This window comes from Pongo pygmaeus, chromosome 5, assembly GCF_028885625.2.
Source record: "Pongo pygmaeus isolate AG05252 chromosome 5, NHGRI_mPonPyg2-v2.0_pri, whole genome shotgun sequence".
NCBI lineage: Eukaryota > Metazoa > Chordata > Mammalia > Primates > Hominidae > Pongo > Pongo pygmaeus.
Genome location: NC_072378.2, coordinates 36,494,681 through 36,512,814, shown reverse-complemented (window position 1 = coordinate 36,512,814; position 18,134 = coordinate 36,494,681). Strand labels below are relative to the sequence as shown.

Sequence of the window (18,134 nt, the reverse complement as noted above, 5' to 3'; positions counted from 1 at the left end):
ACCTGCTGAGTCACAAGCCCTGGGGTGGGGCCCAGGAATCTGCATTTTAACAAGTCCCCTGGTGCACAAGGAAATTTGAGACCCACTGTGCCCCTGACAGCTTGTGCACATGGAAATTTGTTCTGCCAAAATTTCTCAGATAAAAACAGAGAGGTTCTAGCCACTGTCAGGTCAAAGCTCTGGAGAGCTGTGCCATCTCCCAAAGGGAGCAGAATGGTTTGCCATCAAGCCAGGCAAGAGCCCATTTCTGCCTGTGCAGCTCGCAGTCTCCGAGCCTGCTGTTGTCTCATATCTTGATTGCTTATCACTCACCCAAAATAACCTGAATGCAATCGCACCAGCTGCAGCTCTCTCTGCAACTCCCTTAATTTAGCAGCCAAACGCATTTGGTTCCTTCACAGAGCACAAGGCCTCAGCACAGGGCCCAGGAAGGGGCCCCGCCCTCCCAGCTGTCTGTAGTGAGTTGAATCATTTCCCCCTGGAATTCATGTCCACCTGGAACCTGAGAATGTGACTTTATTTGGAAATAGAGTATTTGCAGGTGTAATTAATAAGGATCAAGATAAGATCATACAGGATTAGGGTGGGCCCTAAATCCAATGACTGTTGTTAAAAGAGGAGAGAACAGAAGAGACAGAGACTGGAGTGATGCAGCAATAACCCGGGGAATGCCACGGACTGCCCACTGCCACCACAAGCTAAAAAGAGCCAAGGAGGGATTCTTCCCCAGAGCCTTCAAAGGGACAACAGCCCTGCCAACACCTCCATCCCAGATTTCCAGCCTCCAGAACTGTGAGGGAATCAAGTTCTGCTGTTTCAATCCACCAGGTTTGTGGTAATTCGTTAGAGCATCCCTAGGAAACCAAGGCAGCATCACTGCCATAGGCCCCCGGCCTGGCTCAGCGCCCACTCAGCCCCACTCTGGCGGGAAGGAAAGGGCCCCACCTGCAGGCGATTCTCCAGATGGGCAGTTTAACATGGCCCGTTAGGATCAAAGCTAGTTTCTCCCAACCGACATCTTTGAATTCTGCATCTACTAGGCCCATTTCCCACATAAGGAGGACCCTTCTGTCCTCTGCTTGAAAGGCTGTATTCCAAGAAGGGCTGAGTTTAGTAGTGACAAATAAATACTGGTCCTTGGGCAGTGTCTGGCCGGCAGTGCCATGCGAGATGAGTCCCTACAGCTTCATGCCACTCCGGCGCCGCGAGTCCTTCCGGGCAATGGGGCTGAAGTTCACAATCTCCTTGTAGATGTGCTCTGAGAAAGGCAGCATGGTTTAAGGTGGGTAAGGAGGTGCTGTGGTGAGAAAGTCCACCCGCCTTCAGAGAGAGCATGGAAAGCGAAGTCAGCTCAAGTAGAAAGAAGCACCCAGGAGACAATGCCCACCAAGAAGGAGGGGGCAGGAGCCTTAGGTGGCAGGTAGGGCTGGCAGAGCCCAGGCACAAAGATGGAGGAAGCAAGGAAGAGAGGCTGCAGGCGGAGGCGAGGAAGCCCAAGGCCCCAGCTCTTACGCTTCCATTCATCCACTGTGAGTTTCTCGTGTTCTAAGGAATCATCTAACGGCTGCTGGGCCTCCGTCTCTTCCTCAGGGTCCCGGAAGGGTTCAAAGAAGGGATGGGTGAGGGCCTGTGCGGCCGTCAAGCGCTTGTCCACGTCTAGCTCCAGCATCTTCTCCAGCAGGTCTGCGGCTGCAGGGGCAGAGCCATGAGCCTCACACCGGGGGGCCGGGAGAGCCCGCCCTCTGGGATGCACTGAGAGGCCCCTGGGGAGAGGGCTCTGAGACTCACCCTGGGGGCTGGCCCGTGGGAAGAGCTGAGTGAAATCCTTCCTGGGGGTCTGTGGCAGGGACTGGATGTACGATTTGGCCTGGAAGACAGAAAAGCATCAAACCCCTTAGGGCTCTGGCCTCAGCGTGTAGAGCAGGGATTTCAGAAAAGCCTCAGAGCAGGGCTGAAGGCTCAGGTCAGGGTCCACGGTGAGATTAAGACAAGAGTGCCTGCCAGGGTAGGAGGATGCTGTGGGAAGGTGCTGGTGAGCCTTCTTCCACAAAGGCCTCCAGCCCACTGGGCCCACGTCAGGCAAGCACACAGCCCAGGCCAGCCTAGGTCCCATTTACCACCCACCGCTTTGTCGTTCAGCTTCTGCACAAACTCCGTGCCAGGCACCCCGGTCACTTTCAGGATCTGGGTCAGCTGGTCCAGGTCTTGGTGGCAGGTTAAGGCTTAGCCTTGCTCTCCTGGTGGGTCTGAGACTGCCCTTCCCACGACCCCACCATCACTTCACCCGGGCACCATGGCAACTGATCATCCAGGCTCCAGCCCTGCCTAACCACCTCCTGCTCTCAGGAGGAGGCTTATTCTTCAGGGCTCAGGGCTCTGGAGAGCTTTCCAACATGCCAGGCTGAGGGGGTCCCTACACGACAAATGCATGTGGACTTCTCAGCCTTCATCCCAGTCCCTCTTTTCCGTTTCCTCGTCTTCTCACCGAAAGCCTGCCCTGCACACACAGGTACTCAGTTCATGTGCGCCGTGCCAAAATGTATTTTCCACATACTGGTAGAATTTGGCATCATTTTGCTTATCTACATTTTTTTTTTTTTTTGAGACAGGGTCTCACTCTGTCACTCAGGCTGGAGTGCAGTGGCACAGTCTTGGCTCACTGCAACCTCCACTTCCTGGGTTCAAGCGATTTTCCTGCCTCAGCCTCCTGAGTAGCTGGGATGACAGGTGTGCACCACCACACCCGGCTAATTTTTGTATTTTTTGGTAGAGATGGGGTTTGACCACGTTGGCCAGGCTGGTCTCGAACTCCCAATCTCAGGTGATCCACCTGCCTTGGCCTCCCAAAGTGCTGGGATTATAGGTGTGAGCCACCATTCCCACCCAACATTTTTTTTGTTTTTTTTTTTTTTTTGAGTTAGGGTCTCCCTCTGTCACCCAGGCTGGAGTACAGTGGCACAATCATAGCTCACTGCAGCCTCAACCTCCCAGGCTCAACCCTCCCATCTCAGCCTCTCAGGTAGCTGGGATGACAGGTGCATGCCACCATGTCTGGCTAATTTTTTCTTTTTTGAGACAGAGTCTTGCTCCGTCACCCAGGCTGGAGTGCAGTGGCGCGATCTCGGCTCACTGCAAGCTCCACCTCCTGGGTTCACACCATTCTCCTGCCTCAGCCTCCCGAGTAGCTGGGACTACAGGCGCCCGCCACCACGCCTGGCTAATTTTTTGTATTTTTAGTAGATACGGGGTTTCCCCTTGTTAGCCAGGATGGTTTCGATCTCCCGATTTCATGATCTGCCTGCCTCAGCCTCCCAGAGTGCTGGGATTACAGACGTGAGCCACTGTGTCCAGCCTTATCTGCATTTACAAATTATTCTACAGGGAGTATGTATCACTCTCACATTAAGAAAAAAAAGACAGTTATTTAAATAAAGTGTCTGTTGAAGGAAGGAATCCCTAGATGGAGTTTGGCTTTTCCAGCAAAGGATACAATCTTTCCCCTTGAACAGAGTTTTCCCTGTCAGCATCTCTGCCATGATACAGCCCACAGACCAGATGTCCACTGCAGAGGGAGGGAGAGTGTCACCTGGACTGTCTGCCTGGGGCCCAGCAGTCAGTCAGCACCGAGTGACCAGATGGCCCCAGGACCGCCCTCTCAGGCGTTGACCACTGACCCGTCTGGTTGTAGTGCATCCAGCTGAGGATCACCTCGGGGGCTCGGTACCAGCGGGTCACCACGTAGCCAGTCATTTCGGCATCTGCATGTCGCGCCAGCCCAAAATCCAGAATCTATGGCACAGGGGATAAATAGAAAAGGAACTTGCTGAGGGGAGGCGGCTCTGGGAGTGGCTTCCAGGGGCTTCCCTGGGGGAGGGCCCATCCCGCCTCTGGGCTGAGCCTGCAGCCCACTCACCTTCAGTTCACAGTCCTCATTCACAGCCAGGTTGCCTGGCTTCAGGTCCTGGCGGGAGGACAGAGAATGCATGCTAGGCTGAGGCAGAGATGGAGCTTGTCCTAGCTCCACCACCACCCAGGGGTGTGACCTCAGCCAGGTCCCTTCCCCTTCTGGGCCTCAGTTTCCTCATGTGTAAAATGAGGGTTGGACTCGGTGTTCTCTCAGGGCCCATCCAGCTCTAAAATGTTCCTGATTCTTGAAGCCTGAAACACTCAGCTCAGGGCTTTGTCTGCAGCAATTCCCCATGAAGTCCCCTGGGATGCAGTGACTCTTTTGAGCAGGCTTCCTGGGCCGTGGCTGGGTCTGAAAACTCCACATTCTCTGGAATGTGCTCTCCTGGGCAGTGTCCTCTCCCTTCACCTTTCCCACTCCTTGATTGCCAGAGAACCCCATACCCAGGGATGGGACAGGGGCCTCTGAGGACCATGGCAGAGAACGCACTCACCCTGTGCACGACCCCAGCCGAGTGGATGTACTATGTGGGAGAGAGAGAAGGGTGAGTCCATGGCCCAGCTTCCACACCAGGCACTTCAGGCTGGCCAACCTGTAACAGTGCGCTCCCTCCGGCCTCCCCAAACCTCAGGTCTCGACAGCAAGGCGTCCCCTCTGCCAGCCTCCAAGTCCCCACCCACCTTAAGGCCTTTGAGCATCTGATACACCAGGTACTGGATTTTCTCCTCACTGAACTCCATCCCCATGATCTTCTGCAGATCCGTCTGCATGAAGGGCATCACCAGGTAGCTGGAAGGCACGAGGGCTTCTTGGAACAGTGCCGGGTCCCACCCAGCCCCAGGTCTGAGCTCAGAGGAGGGGCCTCAGGGCAGAACAGGGGTCATAGAGACACCCTCCAGTGTGCAAAAACCAACTCCACCTCAGCCAGCCAGATCACCACATGGGCCTCTGGGCTCCTGGCTCCCAGTCTCCCTGTGGCGGGCCGCCCAGCTGGCAGAGCTCAGAGTAAGCGCTACAGTTGGGGCGTGCTCAGGAAAGCCACATGGAACTGTGTTCCCACTCTTCAAAGGTACTCTCTCCTTGCCCTCCTCCACACCCCAGGGAAAGCCGCAGCTAGGAGTTAGAAACATCTGCCAGTATTTCCTTCGGCTTCTGTCCAAATATTTTATCCCTCAGAGGGTCATGCCCAGCTGAGATGGCTCCACAAACAAACAATATGTCTACCTTTCCAAGAAGGAAACAATACAATAGTTTCCAGGAGGGTGGAAGGGGGAGATGGGGAGGCTCCTGCAGCCTCTTAGGGGATTGCACAACAGGATAAGGCCAGCAAAATGTAACTGTTATAGTAAAAGCAAAGACCAGGACAAAGACAAAAAAATAATAAAAATTATAAAATAGGCCAGGGGGCATAGCTCATACTTCCAATCCCAGTGCTTTGGGAGATGGAGGCTGGACGATCGCTTGAGGCGAAGAGTTTGAGACCAGCCTGAGCAACATAGGGACCCCATCTTTCTTTGTTCCTTTCTTTTTTTCTTTGAGATGGAGTCTTGCTCTGTTGCCCAGGCTAGAGTGCAGTGGCATGATCTCGGCTCAGTGCAACCTCCACCTCCCAGATTCAAGCGATTCTCCTGCCTCAGCTTCCCTGAGTACCTACAACTACAGGTGTGCGCCAGAACACCCAGCTAATTTTTGTATTCTTAGTAGAGACGGGGTTTTGCCATGTTGGCCAGGCTGGTCTCGAACTCCTGACCTCAGGTGATCTGTCTGCCTTGGCTTCCCAAAGTGCTGGGATTACAGGCGTGAGCCACCGTGCCTGGCCCTGGACCCCATCTTTCAGAAAAAAGAAAAGAAAAAAAAAATTAGCCAGGTGTGGTGGCATGCACCTTTAGTCTTAGCTACTCAAGAGGCTGAGGTGGGAGGATCACTTGAGGCCAGAAATTCGAGATCAGGATGAGTAACATAGTGAGACCCCATCTCTATAAAAATTAAAACAAAACAAAAAGCTGAACATGGTAGCATGCATCTGTAGTCCCACCTACTTGGAGGGCTGAGACGGGAGGATGGCTTGAGCCTAGGAGTTGGAGGCTGCAGTGAACTGTGTGCCACTGCACTCCAGTCTGGGCATTCCAGTTTGTGCCACTGCACTCCAGCCCTATCTCTAGAATATAATAAATTTAAAACTTTTTAAAAATAAATGTTACCTTAAACAATTATAAAATAGGTTGTGTTTTTTGTTGTTGTTTTTTTTTTTTGAAAGGACATGCTGGAGGCATCTCCAGGAGACTCTGGATTTTGGCAGCCCTCTTCTGCCTGACCACACACCTCCCTTGGGGCCCTCTCCATACCCAGTCCCCTCCTGTGTCTTTCCCCTCCACTCGGGCACTGGTTCCTTCATCTTGGCGACATGCTTTCTGAAGCCTCTCTGTGCTAGAACCACATTCCCTTGACTTTGCTTCTTCAACTGACCACCCCTTCTCCCTCTCTCACCACCAAACTTCTAGAAAGGGCGGTCCACACTCCTGGATCCCACTGCCTTAACTCCCAGTCCTGAGTTAACCTGATTTCTGCTTCCCTCCTACTGCCAGACTGCTCAGCTCAAGGTCACCAGTGAACACCCGACAAACACACCATGACTCCCTTTTCTTCTGATCTAACCTTTCACCAAGTCTGAAACTCCCTCTCAGTTCTTTGCTGATTCTCCTCTGCCTCCTATCAGGCCCTCTCAGCTTCTTCCATCTGCTCATCCTCTTGGATCTTCTCTTTCATGTTGATATCTGAATCAATACTATCTTACCACATTCTACAATTATCTGTTCCCGGGTGTCAGCTATAACCCATCGGTGATTATTCCAGCACAAATCCACATCCCTAGCCCAGACCTTCCTCTCCTGAGGTTCATATTTATTTGCAACTGTGATTAAACATTGGAATGTTCACAGGTTATTTAAAAGTAAAGTGTCCAAAATGGAGTTCGTTATCTTTCCTCCAAGATCTGTTCTTCCTCTACCGTGTATTTCAAGCAGGAACCTGCCCATTCCTCCACCTCTGCCACCTCACTCAGCCACTGCACCCCAACAGATGGAACATTGTGTCTGCCCTGCCTCCCAAATGGGGCCTCAAGTCTGCTCTTGGCATCCCATCACCTCTACTTTAGATCCCTACTTAGATCACTAACACTGACCTCCAGGCTCTCCCCCTCTGCCCCCGAGCTGCTTCCTACTCCTTTCTTGCTGCCGCCAGCGTGCATCCCCCAAATCCCATCTGAACATATCACCTCCCTGCTCAAAGTCCCCAGGTCTTGAGGCTGCCTGTAGGGTCAGTCCAGATTCAGCTTGACCAAGCCAGCTGCTGGCCTCCACGCGCCACACTGACTTCTCCATCTTGTCCAAATAGTCCAGTCTCATTCAGACACTGCACAGGCAAAGCTATACATTTTGCAGCTAAATGTCCTGGTTCTCTGCCATTCTGTCAAACACCCCCATCAGCCAGAGGCAGCCAAGGCTTCTTAATCCTTGCTTCATGCTAGAAAGAGCTGCAAGGTCCAGACTCACATCTGTGTCCCCAGGAAAGGTGAGTTGGTGCTAACCCTGTGAGGACTGGCAGATGTGTCTCATGGTGTTAAAGCTGGGTAAAAAGCAAAGCAGCTGTGCAGACTGCCCCCTGCCAGGCAAGCACCCCACAAAGTCCTTCCTGCCTCTTCCTGCCTGCCTTTGGCTAAAAGCATCCTTCCAGAGAGAATCACACTTGACAGGCAAAGGCACAGGACTGCCAGGGAAGGAGGCTCTTCCCGCCACACCCAGAATAGAAACCCTAGACCCTCCCCCACCTTGCTCCCCAGCGGCATGTAAGACCTGCAAATGCCCCAGAACCCAGTGCAGCCCAACTCACAAGTCATGGAAGTTGCGCAGGGAGGAGGCTGGGGTGAAGACATCCAGGAGCCCAATGACCTGGGGAAGAAGTCACCTGTGAGGGCTAGACAGATGCTACCTTCTCCTCCTACCTCCTCCTGGGCCCTGGCCATGCACAGGGCCATCCACCCTTTCCTAATACACCACCTCCAGCAGGAGGCATGTCTCCAACTTTCTTGGAAGCAGTAAAAATGGCAGAGGCCTAGAGGAATCCCCTGGATTCGGAGGGAGTTTGCAATAAATCATGACAGAGTCAGGCTAGGGAGAAGGGAAGGTGGGGAGAATGATGTGTGCTCATTGCTCTCAAGTCTGGTGTCAGGGCAAGCAACGCAAACCCACTCTCAACTCTCGTAGGCAGCAGGAAAGCATAAGGAGAGGGTGGAAGGGGAAAAGGAGGGAATAGGGAAGGAGCTTTTCAGCCAGCAAACTCCCTGCCCCTGACCTTGGGTCTCCAGCCACATCCATCCTTGCCTGCCACAGGGCTGATTCAGAGCCAAGGGCAAGATCACCCTGGCTGGAGGCCATAGGGGAGGGGTTTGCTGGAGAAGGGTGGACTTAATATGTACATAACATTTTGAAATCATTCTTTGAAATGTCTGCCCTCCAATCTAGGTATCCTGCAGCAAAGCCTGGCTGCCAGGCCCTGAGCTGGGCCCCTGGTTTTCCCGGCTGCTTCTATTAGACAAGACAATCTGATGGTCATGTGCTCAGACCCGGAGCCTTGCTGCCGAGATTGAAACCCCAGCTCTGCTACTGACTAACCATCTAACCTGTGAGCCTTGCTGTGCTTTAGTTTCCTGTCTGTGGCATGGGGGCAATAGTACTCATATATCATGAGGACTAGAGAAGTTAGTGTATGCAGAGCTCTTAGAACATAAGAAGTGCTCAATATGTGTAATTGCTGTTGTTATCAGGGTCACGTGGACACAACGCTAACTAGGATTCTAGTCCCAGCTGGCCACAAGCTCTCAGACATGGAACCAATTACAACGTTCCCCTGTGCCAATTTCCTCTGTAGGATAAGACAGTCTGTACCTCACAAAGCGCATTCTGCCAAAAATACCCTTTGACCTCTTCCTGGAAAGTGGGGAGGGAAGGTCCCGGCACCCCTCCTTTCAATAGTGAGGCGAGAGGCACCATCAGGGGAGAAGGGAGGAGACTGTCCCGAGCTCTCCATACCGGGAGGCCCCGCCTGCGCCTGCCCCTGACTCCCCAGGGCAGCCCCCGCCCCCCTCCCCGGGGCAGCCACCACCTACGTTCTCATGCTGCATGTGCTTCAGCAGCAGCAGCTCCCGGTAGGCGCGCTTGGCGAAGATCTCGGACTGAAAGGGTCGGCTCAACTTCTTGATGGCCACCTTCTCCCCTGACCGCTTGTCGATGGCCGAGCTGTCGGGCACAGGCCGGTCAGCAGGCGAGGCTCTCCTCCTGGACCGTATCTCCCAGACCGCCCTGACCCCTCCCACTGGGCAGCTGGGCTGAGAGGGGACTACGCCCACCACCTAGAATATGGGGGAGCCGCGGGACGCAGGGCAGGGAGTAGGAAGCCAGGCAGGAGCTGAGAGAGGGGCACAGCGCCAGGGGCAGCAACGTCTCATTGCGACGGGATCCACGGCAGGGCAGGAGTCTCACTCTGTCTGCAACTTGGCGAGCCACCTCCCCCTCTTGGGGCCTCGGTGTACTCGTCTGTAACAGTGAGGATCTGCCCGATGAACTCCGGGGTCTTGGAAGTGTACAGTCCTGGAGAACCAGGCCCAGTCCCAACTCAACCCACAGAGACCTCACTCAGCCACCCGGTGAGAAAAGGGAGATGGCCGCTGGGTGGCCCCGGGGAGGGCGCTGGGCCTTGAGGTCCGCGGTCAAGGTGGCGCTGGCGAGAGGCCAGCCCAGGGCGGGCTGGGCGGAAAGGGGAGAGCACGGCGCCCGCCCCGCCGTCCCCCGCCCCCCAGCGGCCCGGGGGTCTCACCACACGGCGCCATAGGCCCCGCTGCCGACGTGCGTCGGGGACACGTAGGTCTTGGGCAGCTCCCAGGCGGTCTTGTTGACGTCCTGCTTGTAGAAGCCCTTTTTCCGGATGAGGCTCATCCCGGGCACCCGATCTCGGCGGCCCCGGCGTGGCGGCTGCGTTCACGGCCCAACGGGCTCCCAGCGCCCCGACCCCCGCTGCGCCCGCCCCGCGCCGCCCGCTCCTCCCCCGTGCGAGGGCGGGGGCCCCGGGCCGCGACGCTCCCACCTGCCGGCTCGCCCAGGTACGCCGGGGCCGCCACGCCCGGGCCTGTCCAGCCCTGCGCACCCGCGCTTCCGCCCGGCCCGACGGAGCCACCGCGGCAGGTGCGGCCCAGGCACGGGGTCGGGGCTGCCCAGCGGGACCCCCGTGATCCCGGCCTAGCGCGGGCCAGCGGCGGGGCTGGTGGATCCAAGCAGGAGCGGGGAGGCAGCGCTTCCCAGCTCCCTCCAGCCCCGGTCTCTGTAGGAAGAGCTCCTCGTGACTGTGAACACACAGGAAAGCAAAACAAAACCCCACAATCTCTTCATTATGGAAAATGTCAAACATGCAGGAAAGAAGTGAACAGAGTAAGCCAGCGCTTCTCACACTTAAGTGTGCTCAGGAATCCCCTGGGCATTTTATTTGATTAAAATACAGATCCTGACTCAGTAGGTCTGGGGTGGAGCCGAGATTCTGCATTTCTAGCCAGCTCCCAGATCTGAGGCTTCTGAACCACATCTGATAGGAGGTTCTAATGAATCTCCGTGACCCCAATTCCCCAGCAACCACAACTCATAATCAATTTTATTTCATCCACATTCCTCTCCCACCATCGTTTTGAAGCAAAACCCAGGCGTCATATCATTTTATTCATAAATATTTTTGTATCTCTAAAAGGTAAGGATTTTAAAACGTACGTATCCACAATACTATATATATATATTTTTTGAGACTCTCTGTTGGAGTGCAGTGGCGCGATCTCGGCTCACTGCAACCTCCGCCTCCCTGGTTCAAGCAATTCTCTGCCTCCGCCTCCCGAGTAGCTGGGATTACAGGTGCCTGCCACCATGCCCGGCTAATTTTTGTATTTTTAGTAGAGATGGGGTTTCATCATCTTGGCCAGGCTGGTCTTGAACTCCTGACCTCGTGAACCACCCACCTCGGCCTCTGAAAGTGTTGGGATTACAGGCATGAGCCACTGCACCTGGCCCACGATACATTCTTGAACCTAAAATTAATAGCACTAATTCTATAACACCAAATATCCACGCAGGTTCAAATGTGCAGGATTTTTGTTTGTGTTTGAGATGGAGTCTCACTCTATCGCCTAGGCTGGAGTGCAGTGGCGCCATCTCAGCTCACTGCAACCTCGGCCTCCCAGGTTCAAGCAATTCTCTTGCCTCAGCCTCCCGAGTAGCTGGGACTACAGGCGCACACCACCACTCCTGGCTAATTTTTGTATTTTTAGTAGAGACGGGGTTTCACCATGTTGGCCAGGCTGGTCTTCAACTCCTGACCTCAGGTGATCCGCCCACCTCAGCCTCCCAAAGTGTTTGAATTACAGAAGTGAGCCACTGCACCTGGCCCAAATGTGCAGTTTTGAACACAGTTTCTGTGGACTTCCTAAGGCTCTATGAGGACAATGACTAATTGGGGCCCTTGCCACCTGTCTGGTGGCCTGTGCAGCCTGATGGAGATTCTATGCTCAAACCACAAAGGCCTCTGAGGAGCAAGGTGGGGAGGTGGGGGGAGGAAATGGCTGCAAGGGCTCTGGATGCCCAGCCTGACTTGTCCAACCCCTCTCTGGCCCAGGCATGGGGCTGTGGAAGGGGCGGGGACCACCTGCTTCACTTTGTCAAAAAGAGAGAAGGTCTATTGAACAAGGAAAGAAATTTGCTAGGGGCTTACAGCAAGCCGGGGGTCCACACTAGGGAGTCTGCAGTCCCCAAACTCTGTGCCCCAAACCCTCCTGGGCAGTCCTGCAGCCTCAGGCACAGCCTGGAAGATCATTCTGAGGTGAGGGTGGGGTGCCGTCATCACACAACAACACCCACCATTATTTCAGTCAGGCAATCTGTCTTTTTCACTTCTGGCACATGGCAATATATCAGCAAATGTGTGGAGAATGAATGGAGGAGTCAGCCCATTAGATGTAAAAGAGTCATTTAATACACACTTGTGTTTGCCATGTGCCAGTCATTAAGTGTTTTATATAACTCACTTAATCCTGGTAAGAGGCCTATGAGTCAGTACTATGATTATTCTCACTTTAGAGATGAGGAGCCCAAGATACAGAAAGGCTAAGTAATTTGCTCAAGGTAACACAGCTGGTAAGGGCAGAGTTGGGTGAAAGCAAGTACAGCCTGGTTCTAGAGTCCCTGCTCTTGGCTGCGAGGCTATGCAGTGGCCTAGAGTTGAGAGAATTGCTCCTCAAAGGAAATGGCCTTGCCCACATCATAAGGACATGTCTACTGATCCAACCGTGTCTCCCTCAGTCCATCCTGCCCTGGGGTATCTGATATTTTCCCCAGCCTTTTCCCTCCCCCACCCCCTACTCTGGCCCTGAGACCCCATGAGAGCCTAAGGAACGGGGTTGCTTGCCTGTGAGTGCTGCAGGAGTTTTGGACCTTTGGGATCAGTGGCACCAGTGCAAGGTACCTTGATTCTGAAGTTGGGGTGGGGTCCTGGAAGCCAGATTTTAGGCTAGACGCAGGCAAAAGAGAGTAACTGACCTCAGAGATTCAGGTTTTCTTCTGGTTTGAGGATCCAGTAAGGAAAGGGGCTAGGATGTGGCACCAGGTCAGGATGGTGCCTCTCTGCTGCATGTCTTAAACACCTGAGTGGGGCAGAGGTGAGCCCAGGAAGGTGGGGATACCAAGGACATGCTCATTGTCCAAGTGGGTGCGATCTTCCAAGGGCACGAGCGGCCACTCTGGCTGTGGCTCCGGATGCTCTTGGGCAAGGGTCAGGAAGTGACTCAGGCCTCCGACTCTGCTGACATTGACCCCTACTCTGGGCCTGAGTGGCCCTGCATTACTCAGCAGCCAGGCAGTCTGGGAGGGAGCCCTTGGAGGATCCAGTTGGGGAGTCATGAAGGGGAGGGGAGGAGGAGAGGTTCACTCAGGTCATCCTGGATACCCTGCCTCTCCAGCCTGAGGCTGTCTTCTTTTGAGTTCTAAGGGCCCTTTGCTCTTCTCCTCTCCAGACACCAACCCAAGGTTGTCTTGTTGGTTTCTGCCCTATGAACGTGGAGGCAGGGATTCAGGAAACTAGCCTTGGAATGAGGCCTGAATTTACATCCCTTCTCTGTCATTACCAGCTGTGTGACCTTGGGCAAAGTTTGGCCCTCTCTCTGCGCTTCAGTGTCCTCCTTGTGAAATGGGGATAATATTAATGTATGACAAGCATATTGAAAGAGCCTTAGGATTGTATCATTTCAAGTACATATTCCTCACAACAACCCAATGAGGTAGGAACTTTCAATGCCTCCAACCAGAGATCACCAGAAACACACGTGTGGGTGAACAAGCTGAGCTGATGACTCGTTGCAACAAAGGAGAGCATGCACCATGGGGATCATGGGGCGTCCCAGGAAGGGGGCATTAGAAAGGACTTAGTCTAATGTTTGCAGTTGTGTTAGGTGATTGGGGAGGGGTTAAGGAAGTGAGGCTCTGTTCTGGGTCGATGCTGTCAGGAAGTGGAGGTAACACTATGAGTGGGAGTCTTAATACATCTTGCCTAGAAGGAAAGCAGACTAGAGCAAGGCTAAAGCTACAACTGGTAAACCAGCAGCCTCCACTCAGCTTAGCTCTACAGGGGGATTTGGGTCATTTCTGTGGTTTGACAATATTCATGTTTTGTCTGTGTTCAGATATGGTTAAGGAGTAGTTTCATTTTTGACTTAGTCTGCCCTGGTCGCGGATGGCCTTGTTCTATGCTGATGTCTGTGAAATCGTCTATGTTCAGCACAGCAAGACCAAATTGCACCAGGCTGGACAGCTCTGAGCAAGCAAGTCCTGGCTGATAGGACCAGGCAGCTCCCAGATGTCAGGGCTGCTTTGGTCTAGTCTATTCCTATATAATTATTCCCCTGGTACAGATGGAGAGACTGAGGCCCAGAGAGGTTACATAATTTGCCCAAGGTCTCACATAACTAAGAAAGTGGTGAACATGATCTTCATACCTGGCATCTGGCTCCTAAGTCTGCACATTTAACTGCCAACTAGAATACCTGGTGCCCAGCAAGTGCCTGAGAAGTGGCTGCTGTTGTTGCGTTGTCTTCCTAGCTAGCCTGTGAGCCTCTGGAGGCAGAGACATGGTGTGGGAACTGATGACTGGTTTCTTAGAGATCAAGACAAGAGCCCCATATAACTATGAGACTGTCATGTCCCCTATCCTGGACACCTAGATCCTATCTTGCCCCACGAGCACAGCAGCCACCCTGTCTGTCTCAAATGGCAGGACCAGCATGAACCTCCTCACCATAATGAGGATGGGCCAGCACGAACATCCTCACCATGAGACCTCCACAGAAATGAGAAAGCATGACACATCTGGGGTCCTATGAGGGTGGGACAGGCCAGGGAGCCCTAGAGCTCTGGCCCCAGCTCTAGAGATTCCCATGCTCTTTTGGGGCTTTCAAGACTCCATGAAACAAGCAAAATTGCAAGGAGGCAGGGAGATGCAGAAGAAAGACTGCAGATGTGGGCTGCTCTGTGGGGTGGTAAGCTGTGTGATCTTAGACAAGTTAGTTGGCTCCTCTAAGCTTCAGTTTTCTCATTTGTAAAACGAGAGTGGGTGATAAGACCCATGTTACAGGGCTGTTGTGAAGACTAAAAGAGATGACTAGAAAAGTGTCCAATTCAGTGCCTGGCACACAGTAGGTCTCGCCAGAGGCTCCTTCCCCAGTGGACTGTGTCAGCTCCGCCCGGGTACTCCAGCTGCCCAACCCCAGCCCCTGCCCTTTGGCTGTCCAGTCCCTGCCCCAGAAATGGTCTCCTTAGTGAGAGTCAGCTCCAACTCACATCCAACTCCTCTATTAAGTTTTTTTGCCAGATACTCAGCCCAAGAATTCATTGACCCATTCATTCAACATTTATTTGTTGGCTGGGCGTGGTAGCTCATGGCTGTAATCCCAGCACTTTGGGAGGCTAGGGTGGGAAGATCACTTGAGCCCAGGAGTTTGAGACCAGCCTGGACAACATGGTGAAATCCCGTTTCTACTAACAATAATAATAATAAAAATTAGCCAAGCATGGTGGCATACACCTGTGGTCCCAGCTACTCAGGAGGCTGGGGTGTGAGGATTACTTGAGCCTGGGAGGTCGAGGCTGCACTGAGCTGCACTCCAGCCTGGGCAATAGAGTGAGACCTTGTCTCAATAAACAAATAATTTAAAATGCTGGTATTTAATACTTCCATATGGTTCAACTAAATGTAGTGGCAGGTGGTATTAAGTGCTATGAAGAAAATAAGGAAGAGTAAGGATCTAAAAGGACTAGTGAGTACTATTTGATCAGGGAAGGTCTCCCTACGGAGGCAACATTTGAGCAACCCTTGAATGGGTCTGGGAGTGAGCCCAGCGGACATCTGGGGAAAGAGCAGGTGCCTGCCTTCCAAACCCCTCAGGGGACACTTGACCCTGCAGACCAGGCACCCAGCCTCATTCCTCCTGTGCCCATTACTTCCCTACTCCAGCAGCCTCTGGTAAGTCCCTCAGGGGAACAGCTTAGAGTGCCTGGGACACCTTACCGACCTCTGGAAACTTTTTTTTTTTTTTTTTTTGAGACAGAGTCTTGCTCTGTCACTTAGGCTGGAGTGCAGTGGCGTGATCTTGGCTCACTGCAACCTCCGCCTCCCAGGTTCAAGCAATTCTCCTGCCTCAGCCTCCTGAGCAGCTGGGATTACAGGCATGGCCAGCTAATTTTTGTATTTTTAGTAGAGACGGGGTTTCACCATGTTGGCCAGGCTGGTCTCGAACTCCTGAACTCAGATGATCTGCCCGCCTCGGCCTCCCAAAGTGCTAGGATTACAGGCATGAGCCACCGAGCCCAGCCAGCCTCTGGAAACTTGATGAGGTGCTGGGCTCCTCCTGCAAGTCCATCTCCCCAACCTTGTCTCCCCATTACCTCTTCCCCTTCTCAGGGGCAAGGGCTGGTCAGCAGACATAGGGCTCAAGCAGAACATCCATCCCAGCAGCAAAAGATAAGGCACCATCAGCCAGGTGCGGTGGCTCATGCTTGTAATCCCAGCACTTTGGGAGGCCGGGGCGGGCAGATCACCTCAGGTCAGGAGTTCGAGACCTGCCTGACCAACAAGGTGAAACCCTATCTCTACTAAAAATACAAAAATTAGCCGGGCATGCTGGTGCTTGCTTGTAATCCCAGCTACTCGGGAGGCTGAAGCAGGAGAATCACTTGAACCCGGGATGCAGAGGTTGCAGTGAGCTGAGATCGTGCCACTGCACCACAGCCTGGGCAACAAGAGTGAAACTCCATTTCAAAAAGAAAGAAAGGAAGGCAGGAAGGCAGGAAGGAAGGAAGGGAGGGAGGGAGGAAGGAGAGAGAGAGAGAGAAAGAAAGAAAAGGCACCCTCCCCCACTCCCCTGCATCTCCTCCACCTCCTCCTCTCTCCCCTCCCTCAGCTTTAGCACCCCCTGGTGGAAGACGGGGGTAGGGACAGCTCTGTGAATCGGGCACCTCTCAGCCAGCCTTCTGGGTTCCGGATGACCGGCTTCCCCTCTTCACACCTCCCTCCCCACACCATCCGGTCCACACTCCCCTTTCCACTCCACCGCTAAGGCCTGCCTCCCTGCACCCAGCCCACAGGTCAGCCCCCTCCACTCCACCCTACAAAGATGTGGCTGGGGGAAGGTCTGGTGCCCAGGCCTCTGCTCCGTTTGATCTCGGCCTTGTCCTTGGTAGCATTCAGCGTAATATTAATTAATCTGCATTGTCTCCTGTGACATGTCCCTCTCCACCACTGGACAATGACTCTGTAAGGGCGAGGGCAGTATTCTGGCCACTGCTGAGCCCCCTGGCACTGTGCCTGGCCCATTGTAGCTGCTCAGTAAATACTTAGTGACTGAATGAACCAAGGAGTTTTGTGTCTCTTCTGGGTACTACCCATAGGAGGAAGATGTGGCTTGAAGACCCAAATGGGGACCGAGTAAGCAATAGTAGGGGAATATGCTTGGCTAGCCTACCACGGGGTGGGTATCTGGGATGTGTGGTCACTGTTCAGTCTGATACAATCTGTCCTAGGATGTTTCTGATTTTGCTGTGTTCTTCCCTTGCTCCCCGAGGGAAGGCCTAGAGGCCTCATCCTTGTGGGGCCCCCAAGGTCCTAACATGAGGCTGGACCTTCATATGGTGGTGAAAGAACCAGAGTGTACACCCTGAATCTGAGGCCTTTTCTCTTGTCAATGAATTTGCACCAAACGTCCACTCCAAAGCAGGTTCTCCCTGTGGACAGCCCTCCTCACCACTCCCACTGAAGCTCTTCATGAGCCAGATCCTCTCCCTGTGGAATTGTCCACCCTTCCTTCCTTCCTCTTTCCCTCCCTCCCTCTCTCCCTCCCTCCCTCTCTCCGTCCCTTCCTTCTTTCCAAGCTTAACTCCAAACTCACATCTACAAGGAGGTGTTCCCGAGTGAACTCTAGATCCACTCACCCCACTAACCCTGTGCATATCCCTCTCCCCATGACCGCCACTGCACACCACCTGCTTCCCCCTCCACAGGCTTCGTGACGTGCACATTCTTGAAGCGTGCTTGTATTCCTGTGAGCCAGTAGAGAGGTAGCTGAGTTCTGGGAGACAGGGCTGAGTCTGAATCTCGTGCCTCCATTTGTGGCTACAGGTGGAGCTTCCTCATCAGTAAGATGGGAGAATGTCACTTGCATAGCCAGGGACACCAGGAGGGTTTACGGAAGCAACACATGCCAGGTTGCAGGCATTGTGCGTGGTGCTCCCTCTGGTCCTTCAGGACTGCTCATGTGTCACCTCCTCTGAGGTCCCCCTGACCTCATTACAAGCCATGCTCACCTGCCTTACCTGGCCTCGTGTCCTTCAAGTCCTGTGCACCTGTTTATCATCTGCCCCCCTCTAATAGAATGTCATGAGGTTGGCGAGGGGAGGGGCTTTGTCTATTTTGTTCATCACTGAATTCCAAGTACCTGGAAGAGTGCCTGGCAGCCGGTGACTGGCTAAATGGCAGGGATGTAGCAGGGCCTTATCCCCAGCAGCCTTGTTATCGCTGCATCTCTGTCTGTGTGCAGCTGATATGCAGGCCCAACTCGCCTTCGTGCCTGGGGCAGTCTCTGCTGTACTGACCTGAC

General features: G+C 53.6%; 1 protein-coding gene across 2 annotated transcripts; it reads right to left on the bottom strand.

The window, feature by feature from the left end:
- Window positions 1-498: 498 nt before the first annotated feature.
- Window positions 499-9,996, bottom strand: MAPK13 (mitogen-activated protein kinase 13). Of its 2 annotated transcripts, XM_054491682.2 has the most exons (12): window positions 9,779-9,996; window positions 9,072-9,201; window positions 7,796-7,854; window positions 4,588-4,696; window positions 4,401-4,430; window positions 3,914-3,961; window positions 3,675-3,789; window positions 3,491-3,562; window positions 2,125-2,204; window positions 1,789-1,867; window positions 1,513-1,689; window positions 499-1,258 (listed from the first exon to the last, which is right to left on the bottom strand). In XM_054491682.2, the coding sequence occupies exons 1-12, from the start codon at window positions 9,895-9,897 to the stop codon at window positions 1,179-1,181; spliced, it is 1,098 nt and encodes a 365-aa protein (XP_054347657.1). In that variant the 5' UTR covers window positions 9,898-9,996; the 3' UTR covers window positions 499-1,178. The 2 variants fall into 2 exon arrangements, with proteins under 2 accessions (XP_054347657.1, XP_063522235.1); XM_063666165.1 differs by lacking the exon at window positions 4,401-4,430 and having other exon boundaries at window positions 9,779-9,937.
- Window positions 9,997-18,134: the final 8,138 nt, after the last annotated feature.